General features: G+C 44.0%; 1 protein-coding gene across 1 annotated transcript; it reads left to right on the forward strand.

Moving 5' to 3' along the window:
* Window positions 1–2,509: 2,509 nt before the first annotated feature.
* LOC126488262 (myocardin-like) lies at window positions 2,510–20,727 on the forward strand. Its single transcript, XM_050121629.1, has 7 exons — window positions 2,510–2,802; window positions 3,502–3,655; window positions 10,872–11,768; window positions 13,944–14,087; window positions 15,032–15,160; window positions 17,524–17,581; window positions 19,528–20,727. The coding sequence occupies exons 1-7, from the start codon at window positions 2,510–2,512 to the stop codon at window positions 20,097–20,099; spliced, it is 2,247 nt and encodes a 748-aa protein (XP_049977586.1). The 3' UTR covers window positions 20,100–20,727.
* The last annotated feature ends 1,408 nt before the right edge of the window (window positions 20,728–22,135 follow it).

Raw genomic sequence — 22,135 nt, forward strand, 5'->3', positions numbered from 1 at the left:
TTTGGGAGCCATGGAAATTTAATAGAATTGGATAGAGGTGATGCTCACACAAAACTGTGAATGTATAAAATGTCCCTTGCTTTTTAGCACAGTAATTAAAGAGGATCCTCTGCCCAGGCAGTCGGTAGTCTAGGCAGGGGAAAGGAGGTTGGATTTCATTCTTCCTCATTCCCTCAGTAGGCAATGTGACCACTGGCCAGTACCCTCAACATGCTGAGTGAGGAGAGCACGCAAAGCTTCCCAAGTTGGAGCCAGCTTTGACGGCGAGCTGGAGTCAGACAGAAGGGTGGTTGCGGGTTACAACAAACTGAAGGGGAGGAAATGTGTATGCCTAGCCAGAGAAGAGAGCCAGGAGCTGGGATGTGGAACTGTGTCCTGTGGCTCCATGGGACTGAGTGTCACCTTTCAGAGGATCACTGGCACATTGGTGTGCTCTGCTGGGGTGCACGGTATTTAGTAAAGGTGTGTGTGTGTGTGTGTGTGTGTGTGTGTGTGTGCACGCGCACATGTGCACGTGTGTGTGTCTATGTGCGTGTGTGTGTTTGAATCAGTGCTACATTAGGAAGTCTTGCCATGTCTAGCCGCTGACGAACCCTAGCCTGGCACTGGAACACCACAGTGGATCCACCACTGATTTCCCTTTAGGAGAACGCATGTGGTGCCTTCTGTGTCCTGGGAGGTGCAAAGAGAAAAACAAACACGCAACTGGACAGAGCTCGAGTATCCACTGTGATTGTAAAAGAATGAAACCAGACAGGTGTGTTAGGTCAGTAATGTTTGCCACACACTAGTTTCTGGAATGTTCCTGCACCCATGCTAAGGTAATATAGGGGAACAAAAGCATCTCCAGGTCCCTTGCGTCAGCAACAAGACAACATACCCCCTGTCAAAGCAAGTCTGAGGGGATGAGGCTTGAACAGCAGCTGAGCTGGAGGGAGCCGGTCACCAGACCCTGCAGAAACTCACCCGGTGCAGAAATATGATTAATTTACCGGGATGCCAATCGATTCTGGAGTAGGGAAATATAAAGCCACCAGACTCAGAAATACTTTCAACCTTTATTCATTAGTCTCCAAGAGGAAGACTCAAAAAAAGAAAAAAGACAAGACAAAAGTGTCTGCAGCGAGAGGATGTCTGAGTCAGAGAGTAAAGAACTCTGTAGGCTACTTGGAGGTCACACTCAAATGCGCTTCTTGCGGTTGATCTGGAGCCTGCTGCCGGAGACTGTCCGCCAGCTATTCAGGAGCTCCCTCTTCTGTACAATAGTGGTACTACACTTTCTTTCCAATTTGACACCCATGAACTCTTTTCCTTTCAACCACCTGTAATAAAAACAGGTTTGAACTTTTATTCTACTCAATGACTTATTGCGTCCTAATATAGGAAGGGTTTTTGATTTCCAGAGAAGGGTATCTATAGAATAATCCATCAAAAGGACACTTGTTACTTTTATGAACAACAAAAACCATCCCACAGCTAGTAGTGTGTGTGTGTGTGTGTGTGTGTGTGTGTGTGGTATAGATGGGTGTATACCACAATATATGCACACATAGCATACCACAACCTATATGTGGAGGTCAGAAGACAACTAGTGGAAGTCAGTTCTTCCACCATTCTGGATTCTTGGAATGAAACTCAAGGCTTGGCAGCAAGCGCCTTTACCCGCCTACTAAGCCGGCTCCTATGATAACCTTTTTATGGTCCTTATATTGAACACTAAGATGCAAATTAAGTAACATTTTCTTTTTTTGTTTTGTTTCTTTGTTTTTCAAGACAGGGTTTTTCTGTAGTTTTGGAGCCTGTCCTAGAACTAGCTCTTATAGTCCAGGCTCGCCTTGAACTCACAGCAATCCACCTGCCTCTCTGCCTCCTAAGTGTTAGGATTAAAGGCATGCGCCACCACTGTCCAGCCATTTTCTTCATCTTATACATGATGAGATTTAGATATATTAAACTTACGTAATTGTGTCATATCCACACATTTCTCTCAATCCCCAAAGTTGTGCCCTTAACTCCCCTCACAGTGTGCAGATCATAATGTAGAGCGTGACTCCCCATACTGAAAAGTCTATATTTCAGAGGGTGTGGCTTCAGGCCAGTGCATGGGCATTTGATAAATGTGAGGGGGAAAAGGCAAGGTCTGTTTAGGTTTGAGAACCACGTTCTGGATTTGTAGAGACGATGTTAGCTTCATCGGAACCCATGGAACAAGTCAGCTTACAGTGTGTTTAACTTGAGGTATTTGCAGACACTGTCATGAGTGGCCCCCAAATCAGAGTGCTAAGCTATCTGTAGGTTTTACATAAGCCATTGGAGTTCAGGCTTCCATTGGGCTGAAGGAAAGCTCCAAGAGCCCCTTGTATGACGTCAGGTGCCCATGTGCAGTGAGGGTGAGGATTTCATGGCAGATCTCTTCAGCTGCTACACTGAGAACTATGCACCCTGCCTTTGCTGTATTTCTAGGATTGGAGAAAATCACTCCTCACCATCATCACCTAAAACCCAGGCCATGTCTCCCTTTTCTTTACAGTCCAAGTCTTTGAGTGATAGTAAGAACCGCCACAAAAAGCCCAAGGACCCCAAACCGAAGGTGAAGAAGCTTAAATACCACCAGTACATCCCCCCAGACCAGAAGGCAGAGAAGTCCCCACCACCCATGGATTCTGCCTATGCCCGGCTGCTGCAGCAACAGCAGCTCTTCCTGCAGCTGCAGATCCTCAGCCAGCAGCAGCAGCAGCAGCAGCAACAGCAGCAGCAACAGCAGCGGTTCAACTACCCTGGGATACACCAAACACACCTCAAGTGAGTACAGCCACCTGGGGCAGAGGTGGAAAATGGCTTCTCTGTGTGAGACCTGCAGGGTCGGCTCTTTGGGACCAGTGTATCCTGTATTGCATCACGTCCTTGTCTGATGTGTTTGGAGTGTGACTCCCTTTAGAAACCATGCACACATTTGCGGGACCATGGGGCTGGAGGGAAACAAATAAGTCAAGGTTCTTTGAAGAAGAGGAAAACTCCTAGCATGTCCAGACTAAGCTGTGGAATGTCTGGGAACACAGGCTCAAGTTCACTGCTAAAGAGCAAAGGGACAGCTTTGGAGATTGAGCCCAGGCCATGCACCTGCATTGCTAGGCTCTATTCATATTCCAGGTGGACATCATTCTCATGCATGCAGTTAGTGTGATGATTGTTTCACCTGTCTTTGGCCACCCTCGGGTCACAGTTTCAAATATATCCAAAGTTGAGCATGATCAAGATTCCTATGACATGCTCAGGCCTCTAGAAGAGCATCTCGGTGAGGTCAAGGGTGGACTCCGCTATGCCACAGTCCTCATCGCTCAGTTCTGTGTCCTCGAAACGAAGCTGGGAGATTTTTGGCAGTTCCCATCCTTGTCCGCTGATTTGTTACCTGCCTGGCTGCTGTCAGCAATTACTCTGTGACTTGACCCAAGCTCCCACACACAGGTCGGATTGTATTATAAGTGACTTTTTGTTTTTCAGAGAACCTAATGAACAGATGGTCAGAAATCCGAATTCCTCCTCAACACCATTGAGTAATACTCCTCTGTCCCCTGTCAAAAGCAGTCTGTCTGGACAAACTGGTGTTTCTTCTCTAAAACCAGGCCCCCTTCCAGCAAACCTGGATGATCTCAAGGTATGCAATTTGATCTAATTTTTTTCCTTCTTTTCTTAAAAAAAAAAAAAAACCCACAGAGACAGAGATATATTGTCACTAGCATCTTTTCCTCCTGACATCTTGAGAAAAAAAGTAGAAGAGGAAGAGAATGTGGGATAAACGCAAGGGTGTTGCAGGATTTATGGTACAGAGGTCAAACCCAAACCTACAGGTCCTGACTCAGCCTCCCCAGGCTGTTCAAGCTCAAATCTGCTCTTTTCTGCACCTTAGACTTCTCGTTAGCATAAATAAGTTACTACAAGTCTGCCAGGGCATAGCTTAGCATAGAGTAGAGACATATAGCTTATAAAGCTTCCAGGATATTTTAAAGCAATATCAGTTTCACAATGAACCTTTGGCAATCTCTGGTGAAATAGGAAAAATAGAAACCATGGGAATTACTCTTCATGTAGGCAAGGACAATCCACGAAGCTAATGTGACTATATTTCTTCCTAATGATTTTGATTTTTAAAGCAGTCTTTCCATTAGAAAATGCTGACTATACCAATGGAAATTCAGTAGTTTTTTTTTTTTTATCCAATACAGATACTGTTAAGTAAGGATCTTTATCCTCACTGAATAAGAAACAGTGTTGGTAACCTACTATCAGTAATATAATTTAAAACAATGCTCTATTCCTTTATGTTACCAAATCTGGGAACTGTAAAGTCCATACTACTATATGTACTATGGTCCCGTAGCACCTGAACCACATGTACTATGGTACTCACTGGGGCCTCCACTTGTAGCATCCGTGCTACTGTGTGTACCGCTGTCCTGTCGCGCCTGTACTATGTGTACTACAGTACTACACCTGTAGTGTACCACCTGCACTATGGGACAGTTTGCCAGCCCGGCAAGGGCCTGGAGATTGACACACACACAGACAGAGAGAGACAGAGACACGGGTCATCCTTGAAACAAGAATGCCCCCTTTATTGTGTTCCAGGGCAGCTTATATAGAGATCCTTAACTGATAGCCACACCTTGGCCAAACCCACGAGAAACCACTCCCCTGCCATCAAGAACTCCTGAGGGTCTCGTGCTCAGAGCAGCTGCAAACACAGGAAAACAAGTTGTTTTGCTTAGAGAAGCTGCAAGCATAGGAAAAGCAAGTTGTTTATGGGAAATTCAGGGTCTGGGGGTCCTCAACCCTCAACAGGGAACATTTGCCCTGAAGTGACAGCTTGTTAAATGGTCAAGATGGGGTGGGATAGCAGTCAATACAAATTGAAGAATATCTCATGGCGGCCAAGAGACGATAAGATACATGCTATATGCTGATATCAAAGTTCCTTTATTTTCTTCTACAGGTCAAAGAGGCTTGTTTCTGTCTGGAATCCACACACCCAGACAGAGACATTAAACTAATAATAATACTCTCTGGAGCCATGCAATCACTCCCCTCCATTCCTCAAAAATCCACAGATAACAGATGCCCTCTTACCTAAAAACGTTACGCTAAGTGAAACAAGCCAGGTGCAATGGTTCAGATACCCAATGAGCTGTCTTACCTCACACTTGAATAGGCAAATTCATAGAGATAGAAAGCAGAATAGAAGTTACCAGGACCATCCCAGAGAGACCATGGGGAGTGACTGTTTAATGTGGACATTGTTTGAAGCTGGAATAATGAAAATGTTCTGGGGATGCATGGCAGTGTGGATGTGCTTGCTGAAGCTAAACTATGTACTCGGTAATGGCCAAATGACAAACTTCATGTTTACTTCACCTTAATAAAGCTATTATTTGCAGCTAAGTAATTAAAGTATAAAAGTCCTGGCTCATGCAGGACTGGAGAGATGCAGAGAAACCAGTCTAGAAGTGCCGGTGGCATGAGGCAGAGGAGAGTTCCTAAAGGTGGTTCCCTTTGGGCATCAAAGCTCAGAACCATTGGTTGGTGACAGTCACAGTAATTAGGACAGGTCAAGGACATGGTGGTGGTGGTAGTGACGATAGCTACCTTTCTCTAGCTATTCAATGTAGATTTCCATATGGTCAGGTCAGTCTTGTCAGCCCAGTTTTTGAAACTTAAAAAGTCTTAAAGGGGTTCAATAACAGGTAAGTTAATCAGTTTGCAAGTGATGAAATGGGACTCCAATTTAAGTGACCGATCACAAGCTTTTGCTTACTGGGAAAGATGAGAATAGAAAGGAAGGGGTGAAGGGAGGAAGCTGGGCTGGATTTGATCTCTCTCTCTCTCTCTCTCTCTCTCTCTCGGAGTGTGGGGAGCTGTTTCCCCGAGTCCTAGGAAAGTTATACCAAGGGTAGACTCTCAGTGAGTTGAAGCAGAAGAAACAGAGATAAATTCATTCAGGTTGGAAGTGCTAAGTAGCCAACCAAGAGAAAACCTAACCCATTTCTATGATAAAAAAAAAAAAAACACATTAGCCTCACTTAACTCAGCTGTGTTGCAGGGGATGGGCATACACTTTAGAATCCTTGGCCAAGTGGGAAAAGCTAAAACCAAAAAAGTAAATGAGACCATGAGAGAGAGAGAGAGAGAGAAGAGAAAGAGGGGGAGCAGTGGGAAGGAAAGAAATGGGAGGGGATGAGAAGGGGAAAAGGATGCTCCCACTGCACATTTGCAGAGGGTGGGATGAAGGATTGATGCAGGCGGTCCTACCCCGAGATGATTAGGAGGGAAGGACAGTATATGTGACATTTCTTTAGCAGACGTTCCACTGCGTAAAGGAAAGTGCACTGAGTGGAGTTTAGCTTCTTCTTACAGAGATATGAGGTTGGCAGATGGCTCTGTGAGAAAGAGCTGGCCGTACAAGCATGCGAATCAGAATTTGATCCCCAGCACCTATGTGTGGCATGATCGCACACCTGTAACCCTAGCACCAGGGAGGCAGGCACAGGAGGATCCCTGGGGCTGGCTAGCCAGCAAGTCTAAGTCAAGTGTGCGATTCCAGGGCAAGGACAGACCTTGTCTCAATAAATGAAAGAAGGAAGGAAGGAAGGAAGGAAGGAAGGAAGGAAGGAAGGAAGGAAGGAAGGAAGGAAGGAAGGAAGGAAGGAAACCTGAGGGGTTGACCTCTCTCTCTCTCTCTCTCTCTCTCTCTCTCTCTCTCTCTCTCTCACACACACACACACACACACACACACACACACACGGTGGGATTTATTAGTGATTTTTCATAGCACATTGACTTTTTTAAAACATTGTTTCTAATAAATTAAATTTGAGTGAGCGTGAAGAGAAGGAACTAAAAATTCTGAAAATTGGGAAAATATTTGTTGGAGATTAAGAAACCGTCCATTTTAAGGTGAGCTATATAAGGCTATGGTTTCTATGTGTCTAAGAGCACTTTTCCTTCAGAGATAGATACAGAGCTGCACACCAATTAAATTATAAAATTTGCCACAAAACAATTTTAGAGAAATAGAGAGGGAAGCAAAATTGGCATATTACTGAAGTTGTTGGATGGATATGAGTCCCTTGTGTTGTTCTAGCTACTTTTTCGTATGTTAGAATTTTTCATAATAAATGACTTTAAAGATACCAAGAATCAGAAGGACTGAACGTAGAGAAGAGGGCTGTGCAAGCCTTTGACTCACGCAAGCCCACACAGTCAAATGATCTAAAAGTCTTAAGGGAAATTGAACTAAACAAGTACTCATTTTATTTTAGAATGTGATCTGTGTTATTTAATAATGTAGCCAAATTATTCAGTGCAAGAACAGATTCTAAAAATAAGTGCAGAACTCATTAATTTTAAGTAACTCAAAATTAAAACAATAATGAGTTGCCATCTTGCACTTTTTCAAACCAGGAAATTCAAAAGAAAAAAAAAAAAAACGGTCCAGCCAGACTTTGACAAGAGCAGCATCCTGGATGCCAGCGAAGGCGGCCGTGGTGCTTTTGCTCGTAGCTTGCACTTGACTGTAAAGGGACATTTTCCAGTTGAAACATGATCGTGTACAGCAAAGTAAATAGCATTTTAGCAGACAGGAGCCAGAGAAAACACGACGTTATGCTTCTTCCAACTTGAAATGCATGTGAACACATTTTGTTTGACAACAACCACTTTTAAATAATTATGCTGCCCATAAATTTCTGACGTGCTTTCCTTAGCACACAATGAACGTTTTCCATAACATTTAATATTCAATAAAAGTTTTATTTTTTAATAACAGCAAATCACCCCATCACCTAGTTAGCATTCCACTCCTGGAAATTTAATTTGCTGCCAAATGTTTTGCTGAATAGGATTTCAGTGCCCTTTGGACATACATCTATTATCTTCTCTGATTATTTCTCTTGGATAACTTCATACATGTTAAATTGTTGGTTTAAAATACATTAATATTATTTTAGCCTGGCATGGTGGCACACACCTTTAGTCCCAGTACTTGGGAGGCAGAGGCAGGCAGATCTACATGAGTTCGAGGCCAGCATGGTCTATAAAGTGAGTTCTAGGACAACCAGGGCTACACAGAGAAACCCTGTCTTGAAAAAACAAACAAAAACCAGAAACAGAACACCACAGTGTTATTTTTTAAAGTTCTTGGAGGATGTCCCCAGACTTCTCTCCGCTGAATAGTCTGCTGCAGAACCACGTGCTGAAGCAGCTCCACCCCAGTGCGCATCCCAATGCACATCAAGATGCAGACCCCACAGCTCAGGGATGCAAGAGGGAGTGAGGGTACTCATCTCACCAGCTGCCAGCCATTGTTTGGCTGCTGCTTGCAGGGACATACCTTAAACAGGAAGACTGTAAAGGCCTTCAACTTGTCAAGGTCTTTATTTCATGGCTGCTTTGCTCATACAAAACACTACTACTTCTCTGTCACTGGGTGAATCAAAAATAAACCTTTTATTTTAATTGCACTACTTCCTTAAATTGCTAATGATCCTACACATAGATTATGGGATATTTTAAAATTATGTTTTGTTTATAAAGAGCTGGGTCAGATATCTTACCTATTTTTATATTAGGTCTCAATCTTTTAGTTATTTATTTATTTCATATGTATGAGTGTCTTTCATATATCTGTGTGTGTGTACCATGTGCATACTAGGTGCATACAGAGATCAGAAGAGGGTATCAGATCCCCTGGAACTGGAATTGTATGTGATTGTGAACTACCATGTGGGTGCTGGGAACTGAACCTAGGTTCTCTGCAAGAGAACAAATCTTCTAAACTGTGGAACCACTTCTCCAGTCTACCCTTTTCTCATAATGATAAGCACACATACTCATTTTGGCAACTTAATTGTTTATATTATCACTAATTTCTTTCCAAGGAATACTATTTAAATTTGCATTTTGTGTATGCTTTTTTTGATTTATGAAAGTTAAAATTTTGGTTGTTGATATTTTTATGATGACTTCATTTGCTTTTATTGCTCAAAAACTCGGTTCCTACAGAAAAGTTTTACCTATGTTTTACAGAATCATTGGCCCTTAGGTGTTTAATATGCTTCCTGCATTACTCACAGAAGTGATGTGTCTCTTTAGAAATGGGACAGGCTATTTAGAGAAAGCAGTGAGGAGTGTACCAGTTAACATCTTAGCAGATGTTTGTCTACATAATTTCATAAGCAAACAATTTAAATGTGTGAATTGTTATTTAATTTATTTAAAATAGTATCAGCTCAAACTTTCTTTCAGTTAATAATAGATCATAAACGAACATCCATCATCTAGTGTCAACAAACATTCAAAACTTTAATTTTAGTGGATCTTTGGTACGCCATCATTTCCAGTAATTTTTATTTAACCAGTTCCCTAGGCTTGGATTTATTTCATAGTTTACAACTTGTGAACATCATGAGAATGTGAGAATTAATTAGCTACATGTGTATCAATATAATAATAATGGCTTTATAATGCACAGCCATTTTCCAGCACTATTCCAAGAGCTTTTATAAATCCATCTATACCCTTGCAAAAATAAAAAAGGCAGGGATTAATATCCCACTTCAAAGAGAAAGAACAGAGGATCAAGAAGCTAGGAACAGAAAGGGCCTAGTTTTTATCACCATGTACTTTCTTCAATACACAACTGATATCTAGTCAGTTGTGAAAAATAAAATAGACCCAGACCCAACATTTAGCTGGGCATAGTGAAGTATGTCTGCAATCCCAACACTGAGGAGATGGGGCCTGAGAATTAAGAGTCAGGGGGCAGCCAGACAAAACAAGGACAAAAGACAAACTGAGGAGGTGGAGAGGAACTCAAGAGTAGACAACTGGTCTACCATGTGCAAGGCCCTGGCTTCCATCTCTTGAACAGACGCACATTTATGTATAGACACAGTCACATATATACATGCACGGTCTTCCCCACTCTCTACTCCCTCCAAAAATGGTTCTCACATAAAGTCTTGTTCTCAAAGTCTAACCCAAGGCCAGTGGCATGAATATCCTCCTGAGATTATCATAAATGCAATACCTGGTCCCCACCCCAGATCTTCGGAAGGGAAACTCCAGGGTGGACCCACGATCTGTGTTTCCCATCAAGCTCCTCTGTGAGCTGGTATCTGTTTAGGTTTGAGGAAGAGCACACAGAAGAAGAAGCCAGAGCGGCTGCTAGACTTATGTCCAAGCCCAGGCAGCACCAGTTTTCCACAAAACTGAAACCGGCTAAAATGGGGTTGGAGAGCTGTGCGGTGGATTAAGAAAAGCATTCGCATGACTATGGCCACGAAAACCAGGGCAGATATGGTCTTCACTATAGGGGCTCCATGTGTGTTTGTTTTCTCATTGTAGTGGTGTGAAATGATATACATTCCATACGCATCACACTTGAATTAATTTTTGATTCTCAGATTAGTGATTGCTGTCAGTCATTTCTGTTGGGCAGCAGGAATGGCCTCTAGGTCCAGTCTGGTCTGTGGTCATGGGAATGACTGATGCTCCACACAGGCCTTGTAACTCCTCTGGCTTGTTCCGAAAGTTAGGTAGATTCCCTGTGTTTTTAAATTCATGCTCTTTTCACCTTAGGATGGACTTATTAGGAGATAACTTTTTTAAAAAAATAGATTTGTTAAAATCACACAAAATTGGTTTAAATCAGAAGTAAGAGAAAGATTGCAAAGATGTATTTAAAAAGATATGGATATATACTGTAAAGTTTCATGTGCATACCCCATATCCTAAAAGCTCCCTAAATAGCAAATACAATTGCACTGTAAGCACACCTCACCCGGACACTGCTCTAATGGAGCCCTTGTTGCTTTAGGTGTCCGAGTTAAGACAACAGCTTCGAATACGAGGCTTGCCGGTGTCAGGCACCAAGACAGCACTGGTGGACAGGCTTCGACCCTTCCAGGACTGTGCTGGCAACCCTGTGCCCAACTTCGGGGACATCACGACTGTCACCTTTCCTGTTACACCCAACGCCTTGCCCAGTTACCAGTCCTCCCCTTCGGGCTTCTATCACTTCGGCAGCACGAGCTCCAGCCCACCCATCTCCCCTGCTTCATCGGACCTGTCGGCCGCAGGGTCCCTGCCAGACACCTTCACTGATGCGTCACCTGGTTTCGGCCTGCATGCGTCCCCGGTGCCAGCCTGCACCGACGAGAGCCTGTTGAGCAGCCTGAATGGGGGTTCCGGCCCCTCGGAGCCCGATGGGCTGGACTCGGAGAAGGACAAGATGCTGGTGGAGAAGCAAAAGGTGATCAACCAGCTCACCTGGAAGCTGCGGCAGGAGCAGCGGCAGGTGGAGGAGCTGAGGATGCAGCTGCAGAAGCAGAAGAGCAGCTGCAGCGACCAAAAGCCACTGCCCTTCCTGGCCGCCACCATCAAGCAGGAAGATGTCTCTAGCTGTCCCTTTGCAGCTCAACAAGTGTCTGGGAAGGGACAGGGCCACAGCTCTGACAGTCCTCCTCCGGCCTGCGAGGCTGCTCAGCTGCTGCCCCACTGTGTGGAGTCCTCAGGTCAAACCCATGTACTCTCGTCCACGTTTCTCAGCCCCCAGTGTTCCCCTCAGCACTCGCCCCTGGGGACCCTGAAGAGCCCCCAGCACATCAGCCTGCCCCCCTCACCCAACAACCCTTACTTCCTGCCCGCCTCCTCTGGGTCGCAGAGAGAGAGCCATGGGGTCTCCTCACCTAGCAACAGCCAAGGGTGCGCACAGGTAAGCAAGCAGCTTGACCTTGCCACAGGGTGTCTCAGGAGGTAGAAGAGGGACTTCCACCACTAGAGAGCTGGGAAAGGCTTCCTGGCAGCGAGGCAGTACCTCACTGACTACCGTCCTTGAGCCTTCACAGCCAGTCTTCGCAATGTGGCTTGGCAAACTTGCTCTACAAAGGTTTAGAAGGCAAATGTCTGGAAATCATAGCTTCTGGGACAAACTCCTCAGCTTTGCCCTTGTAGAAAATAAGCATCCAAAGACAGTTCGGAATAAAGCATACATTTCCAATATAAAGTTAACTATAAAATCAGGCCCCAAGCAACGTTGAGCTCGTGGTCTAGTATTTGCTGATTAATGTTCTCAAAAATGCTCAAAAATTAATATCAACCTTTGTCATAGCCCAAATCGTTTTATCAAGAGAGTCAAAAGGAAGTTGGGCATGGTAGTACCTGCCTGGAATTCCAGCACTCTGGAAGCTGAGGCAGAGGATTGCTGTGAGTTTGAGGCTATCTTAAGCTACATCCTAAGACCACATTTTGGGGCATGGGGTGGGGTGGGGGAGACAGAAAGATGGCCTGTATGTAAGAAAGCACTTCCCCTTCTCTTACATTCTCATCAAATATTTATTGAGACCTACCATGTGCCACACTCTACCGCAGGAGAAAAACTTCTACTCCTGTGGGAAGACAGGTTCTGGGCAGTGAGGAGAAAGATGGTCCATCTTATAGAGAAAGTAGAGAAAGGCTGGGTTGTATGAGAAGCCTGGAAGTTTGCAATCTCCACTAAAGGGGTCAGGCATGTTGCAGAGGAACCTTGAAACAGGTACAGGAGAGAACACTGTTAAGATTTGGGATGAAGGGATGGAAGAAGCATCAGGTGAAAATTCCCTGGGATTCAAACCTAAGGAGAATGCCGAAGCATCAGAAAGAAGGCCAATGTGTGTCTGGGACAGAACAAGGAAAGAGCTATAGAAGAATAGGAATGACAGCTCAAAGACTACACCCAACGTGATTAGCAAAGGCTTTCCTTGTGTCCATGAAACAAACAGATTATTAGGAAAGCGTATAGAAGACTATTGAAGAAGAAAATCACATTGTCCAAAGATTATAAAATCTAAGACGATGGCCCACATTGGGTAGCTGCCAATTAAAGTATTAAAAGACATGAACAGAAGCCATCTTATCCACTGTCACTGCACCCCTGTGGCTCCAGTTCAGTGCTTTGTTTACCACTGAGAAAAATGAGATCCTGGAAGATGGAACTCACTGCCTAGAATGCCAGCATTAGTTGATTTTAAAGTTCACAATGAAATATTGCTATCCTGAGGGTGTGTAGCATGACGAGAGTTAATGAGAGTGAATTTCACAAGCTTACCTGAACAGGACATTAGCACCAGTGGTACCCACTCCTGAAAGAACATACTGGGATAGCTAATCAGCACCATTCCAAAACATCTATTGTATGCGCAGTGCCGTGGGCAGCAAAGGTAGAAATAGCCCTTGGGCCACGGCTTGAGCCACAATTTTCCATTTTAAGGATATCAGTGCTATTGGGGAGGAATAAGATGGGACAATAATTTATTGTTTACAAAGACTATAGGACAGTAGCAATTTCACATAGATCAGACAAGACTGATCTATGGCATTAAATTACACAGCCCGAAATGGGTGGGTAGGCATAAAGTGCTGGTAGAGACCTGGAAGGCTTTGTGACCGACCAGTTTGCACTTCACAGGTAGCTCTAAAAAGGAGAAGGCTAGCTCAGGAGTTCAGTAGACTTGTCTTTTGTCCATGAAGATGAAGAGGTTTTGGAAAGTCTAAATAGAAAAGAGATATTCCATGTGAATAAGATAGGTAGGTAAAATGTTTAAGTCGTGGTTCCAGGAGAGTTTAGGTTCGTAGAACTAGGTAATGCCTATAGTCATAGAGAGTCTTGAACTCTTACACAGGTGAGGTGTGTGGAGTTTGTGCTATGGATATTTGAGAGCTAGGGGAAGTTTGTAATCCACAGGTGACATATGCAAAACCAGGTTTTAAATATAGTCATCTGCTAAGAGAATTCACGAAGCTTTGTAAATATCAGAAACCTGGGGGCAGAAGATAGGGTGAGAAGGGTCAGCTAAAGCCACTCTCAAATATGTTGATTGTTCTTTAATTTGCCACATGTGTCTTTCCACAGACCTCAGGGGCACACGAAAGCCATCCTCCTAGCTTCTCCCCACCGTCTTCCAGCCTCCATCAGCCCTTCTCTGGTACCCAAGCAGACAGCAGTCACAGTGCTGGGCTCAACCCTTGTCCTAAAAGCCCTGTTATCCATCCAAAGGTCAGTACCAGAGAAGCTGGCAACAGACCAGTTTCTGGGAGGGTAGAATTGAAATGGGAGCACGACAGAAAATAGTGTTGGAGACAGATGGGTACATAACAGATTAATGTTTAAAAAAATGGAAAACTGGGGTCCAGAGCCAAGTCTCCGTAGAGAAGAAAGGAGATGGTGCATGTAATCTGATAAAAGGAATGAGGATATAAAGAGTCAGGATGTGGGGAGTTCCCAGAGCAAAGGGAGTGACAGAACAACTGGCGCCATAACTGAGCCCCAGGCCTCATGTCAGTAAAGGGAAAGAAACCCTCACAGGCTAGGCACCTTTAGAAGGCCACACTCACAGTAACTGTGTGAAAACGACCCAGTTTGGAATGAATTGTTCTGAAAATACCTGGGTTAAAGAACTTCGTTGTATTGGATTGAGCTCATGTCCAGTAGCAAATGATGCAGCTGATAGGTATGGGCACGCACGCCTTTCATCCCAGCACTCAGGAGGCAGAGGCAGGTGTCTCTGTAAGGGTCTAAGGCCAGTTTGATCTACATAGTGAGTTCCTAGGATATCCAGGCTTATACTGTGAGATGAGAGAGAGAGAGAGAGAGAGAGAGAGAGAGAGAGAGNGAGAGAGAGAGAGAGAGAAGGAGGAGGAGGAGGAGGAGGAGGAGGAGGAGGAGGAGGAAGAGAGAAAATAAAAAGAAAAGAGGGTACACTTACTTTAGGGGTGGAAATCAAGAAATCAATCAGTGAGTTTCATGCTAAGGTTCCAGTAACAAATCCACGATGGCACAAACTGGTGTTAACCTATTAGTGCCATTTGCTTTCTCCTCATCTCGGGCTTTCATTATTACTACTTGGCAGTTTTTTCAACTGTAGCCTGTGGTTTCTAGAACACAAGCACTGTCCCTTGAGACGTACTGAATGTTGTTCTCTGGATTGTATCCACTTGCAGATGACTGGTTTGCAATCTTCTGACAAGGTGGGGCCAAAGTTTTCAATTCCATCCCCAACTTTTTCCAAGTCAAGTTCAGTGGTTTCCGAGATAACCCAGCCCCCATCCTATGAAGATGCAGTAAAGCAGGTAACCGCATGGTTAGCTCTATACGGCTCAATAAATGGACTCAGTAAGCAGAATTTTGCAGTATTAAGTATTGTATGTTTGGTGGATTCTGATATTGAGTGGGCTCAGTCCCTACCTAATAGAGTGAACAAAGTGTGTCCATATGACCTGAAGACAGGGTTGTACAGTTGGCTCCAAGTCAGGATAGCTCTGTTGATGACTTCTCTACCTTATGGCATTATAAAATGTCATGCATTCAATACACTTGCATTTTGAATTTGGGCTTTATTGCAAGCTGGTAGCATGTGGTACAGTGTTCTGCAGGCTGGGCAGCCAAGGTGAGCCACAGTTCCTAATCAGCTGCCCAGACACAAGAGACACCAGGTGCTCTACAGCATGCTGTGTTGCTGAACTAGGGTGTGCAGTGGACTGTGTAAGCGCAATGCATTTTGGTCTATGATTATATCAGTTTATCACTTTTCTGTGCATTACCTTTTGGCAAACTGAGGGACATTTGTAGTATCTGAGTATTCAGAGAGAGCAGGCTGAGCAGGCATTCCCAAGGCCTGGCCTTACTGCCAACTCCGTCACCTGCCACTGTCACTGAGGTTGGAAACACATTCAACTTCTCTTCAAGAAAATAAAAGTATTTACTCCGTAAGGATTACTGATAATCTTGTACTTACCTCATTGTTTGGTAACATGGTAGGTGCTCAGATATGAGAGCAATTGTCAAGACTACATTATCCTAATTTCTTAGCTTTAAAACTCAATGACCTTGAAACAGTATTGATGGCTGTTGAACCTAAGTAATAGATACAGGGAGATTCATGGACTCCAACACTTATATTTATGTTTTGAAAACACTTCAGAATTTAAAAAGTAAGAAAAAGAAAAACATGGGTGATTTTAGTCAGCCCTCTGTGAGTGCATTTTAGCAGCCATGACTTGAACACACTAGGGAAACAAGTCCTGAAAATCTCTACACAAACCCCTCGAACTTGTGTGATGTTGAATCCATCCAGATGGAAGGATTGTCTGTCATGTCGTGAGCCAGCTTCTAGCCATTTCACAGGTCCTCTGCCTCTCCAGCATTTGCATGGGTGTGTCAAGAGTCAAGTCTCACATGCTGTGTTAGGCATGTCACAGCTCCATCTTTATGGAGCATACACCCCTTCTGCTTGTCACCAGTCCCAAAGCCACACAACACAGTAGATATTTTCACAGCATTAAACTGTATTAGGCAGCAAATGCCAGAGATGACTTGCAAGGCAGGGAGACAGGTGTAGGTTCTATGCAAATACTTACCCGTTTTATAGAATAGACTGGAGCACCTGAAGATTTTGGAACCCAAGGATGAGTGCTCCTAGAGATTAGCCTCCTTGGATACTGAAGGATGAGTGGTTCAACTGAAATAGTTTCAATTTAATTATGATATCAAAATAATTATATCTATGTACCCAACCCAGAACAGAGCATCAATATCAGGTGCTGCCTGCTGTCCAGTCTCCTGAAATCAAACCCAAGGCAGTAAGGTTTCCTTTGCTATCCAAAGATGTCATGATATAGACTTTCCTATTTCTGAAAACTTCGTGAGAAGTTAGACTGTGCTTAACCATTCAGATAAGCAGAGATAAGAGCAGACTCACAGGTTCTGCAAGATGAACCAAGAAAATTGAAGCCGACATCCTGGGCCATGTCCATAGCAGCCAAACAGAGCCACGTGGACACAAGTAGATTCCAAAGTGAGAAAGGGATGTGTATTAAGATGCCTCCTTCTGGGACGGAAGCTCCCTTGCGAGGCTAGGCTCACATTTACCATCTCCCTCATTCTTGTGTGTTGTGTTGGACTATCTAGTTCAGTGGATTATCTGAGTACAATTTACACTAAGATTTTTGATCAAAATGGACCAAAGCCCTTTAGCAGGTCTAACTAAGCTCTTAACAATATTACTCACTAAAACCAGAAGTAGAAATAGTCCAAGTGCCCATCAAGCAGGCAAATGAAAAACTAAATGCGGAGGAGTCACACTGCACAGCATCATTAGGTCCAAGACCAAAAGTAGTCAAATTCATGGAGGCAGGAAGGAGAATAGTGACTATCGGCACTGGCAAAAGGTTACTGGGAGGTGTTGCTTATTGCGTATAGAGTTTGAGTTTTGTATATCAAAATAGTTATGTGGGTACATAGCGCTGATGAAAAAAGTAAATGTACAGCTAAAATGGCAAAGCTTGTAAGTTTTATGCTATGCTCTATTTTACTATGCTTTTTGGAATCCTTAAGCAAGCCCAGTCCAAAGCCCTACAGCTCTTCTTCTACTGTCTCCGTACCGACGTGGCCACCTCCTAACCTCTCTGCTCTCTTTTTGGCTAATTTGAAACAGCAAATGACTCGGAGTCAGCAGATGGATGAACTCCTGGATGTCCTCATTGAAAGCGGAGGTAAGATTGCCTTGCCCACTGTCCATCAGGATCCGTCCTGCCTGTGGACTCTCTAAGACATGGCCTCTTTTGACCACGGTCAGGGACACACTAAGTCAGGTACACTGAGCGGTCTGCTGGTAGAGTCCATTCCTTTGAGCTTCAGGTGTGCCTTGTTAGCAGAGACGAGAACCCCAGTGGATGGTTTCTCACCACCTTTATCCTGGGGATGCTCTTCAAGTCACCTTTCAGCCCATCCCTGTCTCTGGAAGTGTGGTTTGTTATTCCACCACTTTTCTGCAGGTCTAGTCCCTATCTTCTCGATTACAAGAAGAAAGAAATAACTCTGGAAACACTGAAAGCTTTACTCACTACTCAGGCTGAAATTCAGCCAGCTATCACTCACTGGATGCCCCATTCGTGCTTAAATGTTACTCCACTTAGCAATAAAAGTAACCACTGTGTCCCTCCACCTATTCATTCATTTATTTAAGGAATATCACAGAATGTCTGCCTAGAATTTGAAAACACACAAAGGAACCAGAGGTCTAAAGGAGAATGTGTGAAGGTCAGACAAGAACATGGGGGCTGAACTCTTCATCAACAGCACTTGAAGTTTGACAGGAGGCAGTCAATGACTCAGAGATAGAATGTCAGGCATAATACTAAACTCAGCTCTCCACCAGATCATTCTGTAGAACGCAGTCTGGTAAGGGAGATGGACGATGAGCAAAGAAAACCAGTGTTTCTTATCATAACGAAGAGAAGAACACAGGTGTGTGTTTGTATTGAAGTTTTGTGAAGGAAGATGACTCCTCTACCAGGTGCTCCTTCTTCTTACTGAAATATGTGGCCAGGAGGCAGAGTAGTGAGAACACAGAAGGGAGTTTAGAGTCTAGGAAAGGATGGCCATGGGTATTCATGATTGAGATGAGTTTTATAGAGAAATGCAAGATCGTAAGGCAGAATTAAGTGCAAGGAGAAGGTTTGATGCCATCCACTGAAAGTAAACCCAGCCAGCTCAGTGGAATTGTTGTTCTCACTCCACATCCAGGTGACTTGGTGCAGGCTAAGAGAAACTGCATGGGGCTTATCAGGGTGGAGGATTTTGCTAAGCTGGGAGAGGAGGGCAAAAATGTGGGAATGACCGTAACAGTGGGCCATAGAAAATGATCCAAACAATGAAAGAAGTGATGTGGGAGTTACTGACATACAATGATCGATAGTGCACCAGTAGATTAGGTACCTAAGAGTGTCTTAGGAATAACTGACTTGGGAAACGTCATAAACGAGCTAGAGATGGGGAAGGAGAAGGACAGAGAGTGGGAGATCCTGCTTAAGATAGAGTTCTTGGAAGGATGGGCTATGCAAGGACAAGGCTCAAGGTATCAGCCAGAGTGGGGTGGCCATCATCACCGGAGTAGATAGGAAGGACAAGGAACTGAGAGGCCAGCATGAACAGTGTGTGACTTCTATGAATATATAGTCTTTGAAATAAGAAACACCGACCTGGCAAAATGGCTGCGAACTAGGAGATAGTTCCCAAAAGACGGAGAGGTGTGATCTGCAGGTCTCAACTAGGGAAATGGGCTGCCCTAAAAACTACTGAGGAATGGTAAGAAGGCATCAACATAAAAATAGCTGTGGGACAACACTCATCCCTCCTTTGCTGCCCAACAGAGAGTATGACAGAGATACAGTGTCCTCCAATACAGCTAGTGGTAGCGAAGGGGGCGAAGTAGCCAGCAGAAAAGAGTGGAATTTCCAAGGTGGGGATATTTTGGGACACTTTTAAAAAGAAATGGAGAGACAACAGAGGTAGAAGTGAGCCAAGGGCTAAGTGCTGAACAGAAAAGCATGGCCACCTTCTGGGCTTTCCAAAGAGCATCTCATTTATCCCAAAGACTCATCATGTGGCCTGGCCAGTTTGAGGAGCTGTAACAAGTTGCACTGTGTTTTACCAACAGAAATGCCTGCTGATGCCAGGGAAGATCATTCTTGTCTTCAAAAAGTCCCGAAGATACCTGGGTCCTCCTGCAGCCCTACCACCATCCTCCCCAAGTCCTCAGCTCCCTTTGAGCAGGCATCTTCGGGAGGTCAGATCTCCTTTGACCACTATGCCACCGACAGAGATGAACACCTAGAAGTCTTACTGAATTCTCACAGCCCCATGGGAAAAGTGAGAGACGTCACCCTCCTCAAGATCGGCAACGAGGAGACTCCTTTTGATGGAATCGTGGATGGCTTCCCAGGGAAGGCTGCCGAAGACCTCTTTAGCGCTCATGAGCTCTTGCCTGGGCCCCTCTCCCCGATACATCCGCAGTTATCACCCTCATCCGTGGACAGCAGTGGCCTGCAGCTGAGTTTCACAGAATCTCCCTGGGAAACAATGGAATGGCTGGATCTTACTCCACCAAACTCCACGCCAGGCTTCAGCAACCTCACCACCAGTGGCCCCAGCATATTCAACATCGATTTCCTGGATGTCACAGATCTCAATTTGAATTCCCCCATGGACCTCCACTTACAGCAGTGGTAAACCCTTGAGGAACAAGGGCTAAGTGAGTTTGATAGAGATTCCATGGGGGAAAGCACACAACCAGAAACACTTGTGTGATCCAAAAGATGAAAGGGAAAAAAATGGGGAGAGGGGGGAAAAACAGCGATGGAGGTTTTTGTGACAGTCAACCAGAACAAATAGGAGGCAGTCATTAGGATACGTCTGATGTAATTCCTACCAGCATTCAGTAACTGTTGAAAACTTCAGCAATGCACTCCAAATTGTGCTTTCTCAGATTAAAAATGCCAAAATTGTCTTTCACTGCCTTTTCTCATACCAGAATTTTTCTAGCCCACAGTTTGTCCCAGGCATTACTGGGACGTAAGTTCACACGACAGTTTGTCTCAAGCATTACTGAGGCATAAGCTCACACTGTTGACTTTTGTTATGAATTTACTAAACATTCTATGGAAGGAAAATACAGCCTCCAGAGAGGGCAGGGAAGCCAGTGCCTCAGAGGTTCTGGAAGTCGTGCCATGGTGGAGGCAACTTCCTACTTGTCCAACATCTATCTGTCAGAAGAGCAGGTCCTATTTCAGCTGATAGAGTCCGTAAGGCAAAAGAGAGGGACAAAACCAATCCATTCCAAAAAAAAAAGCAACAATAACTCAGTGCCCCCTCAAGCCCCAAATTGTCCCACTGGACTGGTGATCACTGACAACAGCTAACTAGCATTTCCCAGAGAATCCATTCAGAACATGTCACTTTTTAACCAGTAATCCGATTGTTTCTGCCATCTCTATGATCGTCAGCAATGTATAGAAGGTGAGAAGCTTGAATCAAAAGAACTTCATGCCGTGGCTCTCAAATATAACTACCTCTAGTTCCAAAGACTAGAAGTAAAACCATCAGAAAGGCAACTGGAGGCCCAGGAAGTCACACTGGGGCAAGTTAGAATTGGAGAACAATGTCATTTCACATTCCAGGAAAGAAACACCATGGGTTGTTGTTATTATAGAACTAATGAGCAGGGCCAACTTCTCTCCCTCCCTCCTTCTTTCTTTCTTATTATGGACAGAGGAAGCCTCAATTCATCATCTTCTAACTACTTTTCTTTTAAGGTATTGATCCTTAACTGTTCTTTTGGAGTTGATAATCTTCATCTATCTATCTATCTATCTATCTATCTATCTATCTATCTATCTATCTATCATCTATCCATCTATCTATCTACCTATAATCTATCATCTATTTATCTATCTATCTATCTACCTACCTACCCATTTATCTCTTTCTCCCACATACAGGGAAAGGCAAGATTCTCAGCTGTAAGAAGTTGCCATACTCCTTTTAAAGCCTTTTTAAAAAGTATTAAAAGTCCAAACTCTCTTACCAAACTTGTTTTTCACTTGCACATTGATTGGCTGCAAGCAGAATTTACAAGAATTTCCTTAGGAAGAAACTGGGGATGTGGCCCACTGGTCACAACGCTTGTTTTATTCTTGTTTGATTTATGGACAATCTTTGGTTTGTGTTGCTCTGGGGATTGGAAATCATTGTAGAGTGGAGATAGATCAGGGTAACATCTATGGTAGGCAGCATTTCAGTCAGGTTTCCGAAGGAAAGCGCAATTGCATATTGCAAACAAAGGGAGGGTGAAAGACAGTGGTCTTGACAAGTGCTCCTTGTTGCCCCCGTGTTTGGTCCAGGCACAGGGGACAGAGGAAGACAACACAGATTGCAGGAGTCTCCCAGAGGCTCACTGTGGCGCCAGTTCTAGTAATTATAATGTTGCATGCTATAGAACATAGCTGTTGCTGTTTTGTTTTGTTTTTAATTTAAATCACAAAGGCACTGTTTTCTTCTTTTGTAAAAAAAATTCACTGTGCACTTATAGAGAAAATAATCAACATTGTTGTGAATTTTTTAGAAGTTGTCTTTTTGATAAACCAAAGAGTTAGAAACCATTCCATTGTCAACTTGTAAAAAAAAATGTTTGAACACTGAGTGTTTTTGGTGACTGCTACTCTGAAAGCCACCACCTTACTGTAGGGAAGGAAACACACAGATGTGCA

This window comes from Alexandromys fortis, unplaced genomic scaffold, assembly GCF_014885135.2.
Source record: "Alexandromys fortis isolate MF-2015 unplaced genomic scaffold, M_Fortis_MF-2015_v1.1 scaffold_199, whole genome shotgun sequence".
Classification (NCBI taxonomy): Eukaryota; Metazoa; Chordata; class Mammalia; order Rodentia; family Cricetidae; genus Alexandromys; species Alexandromys fortis.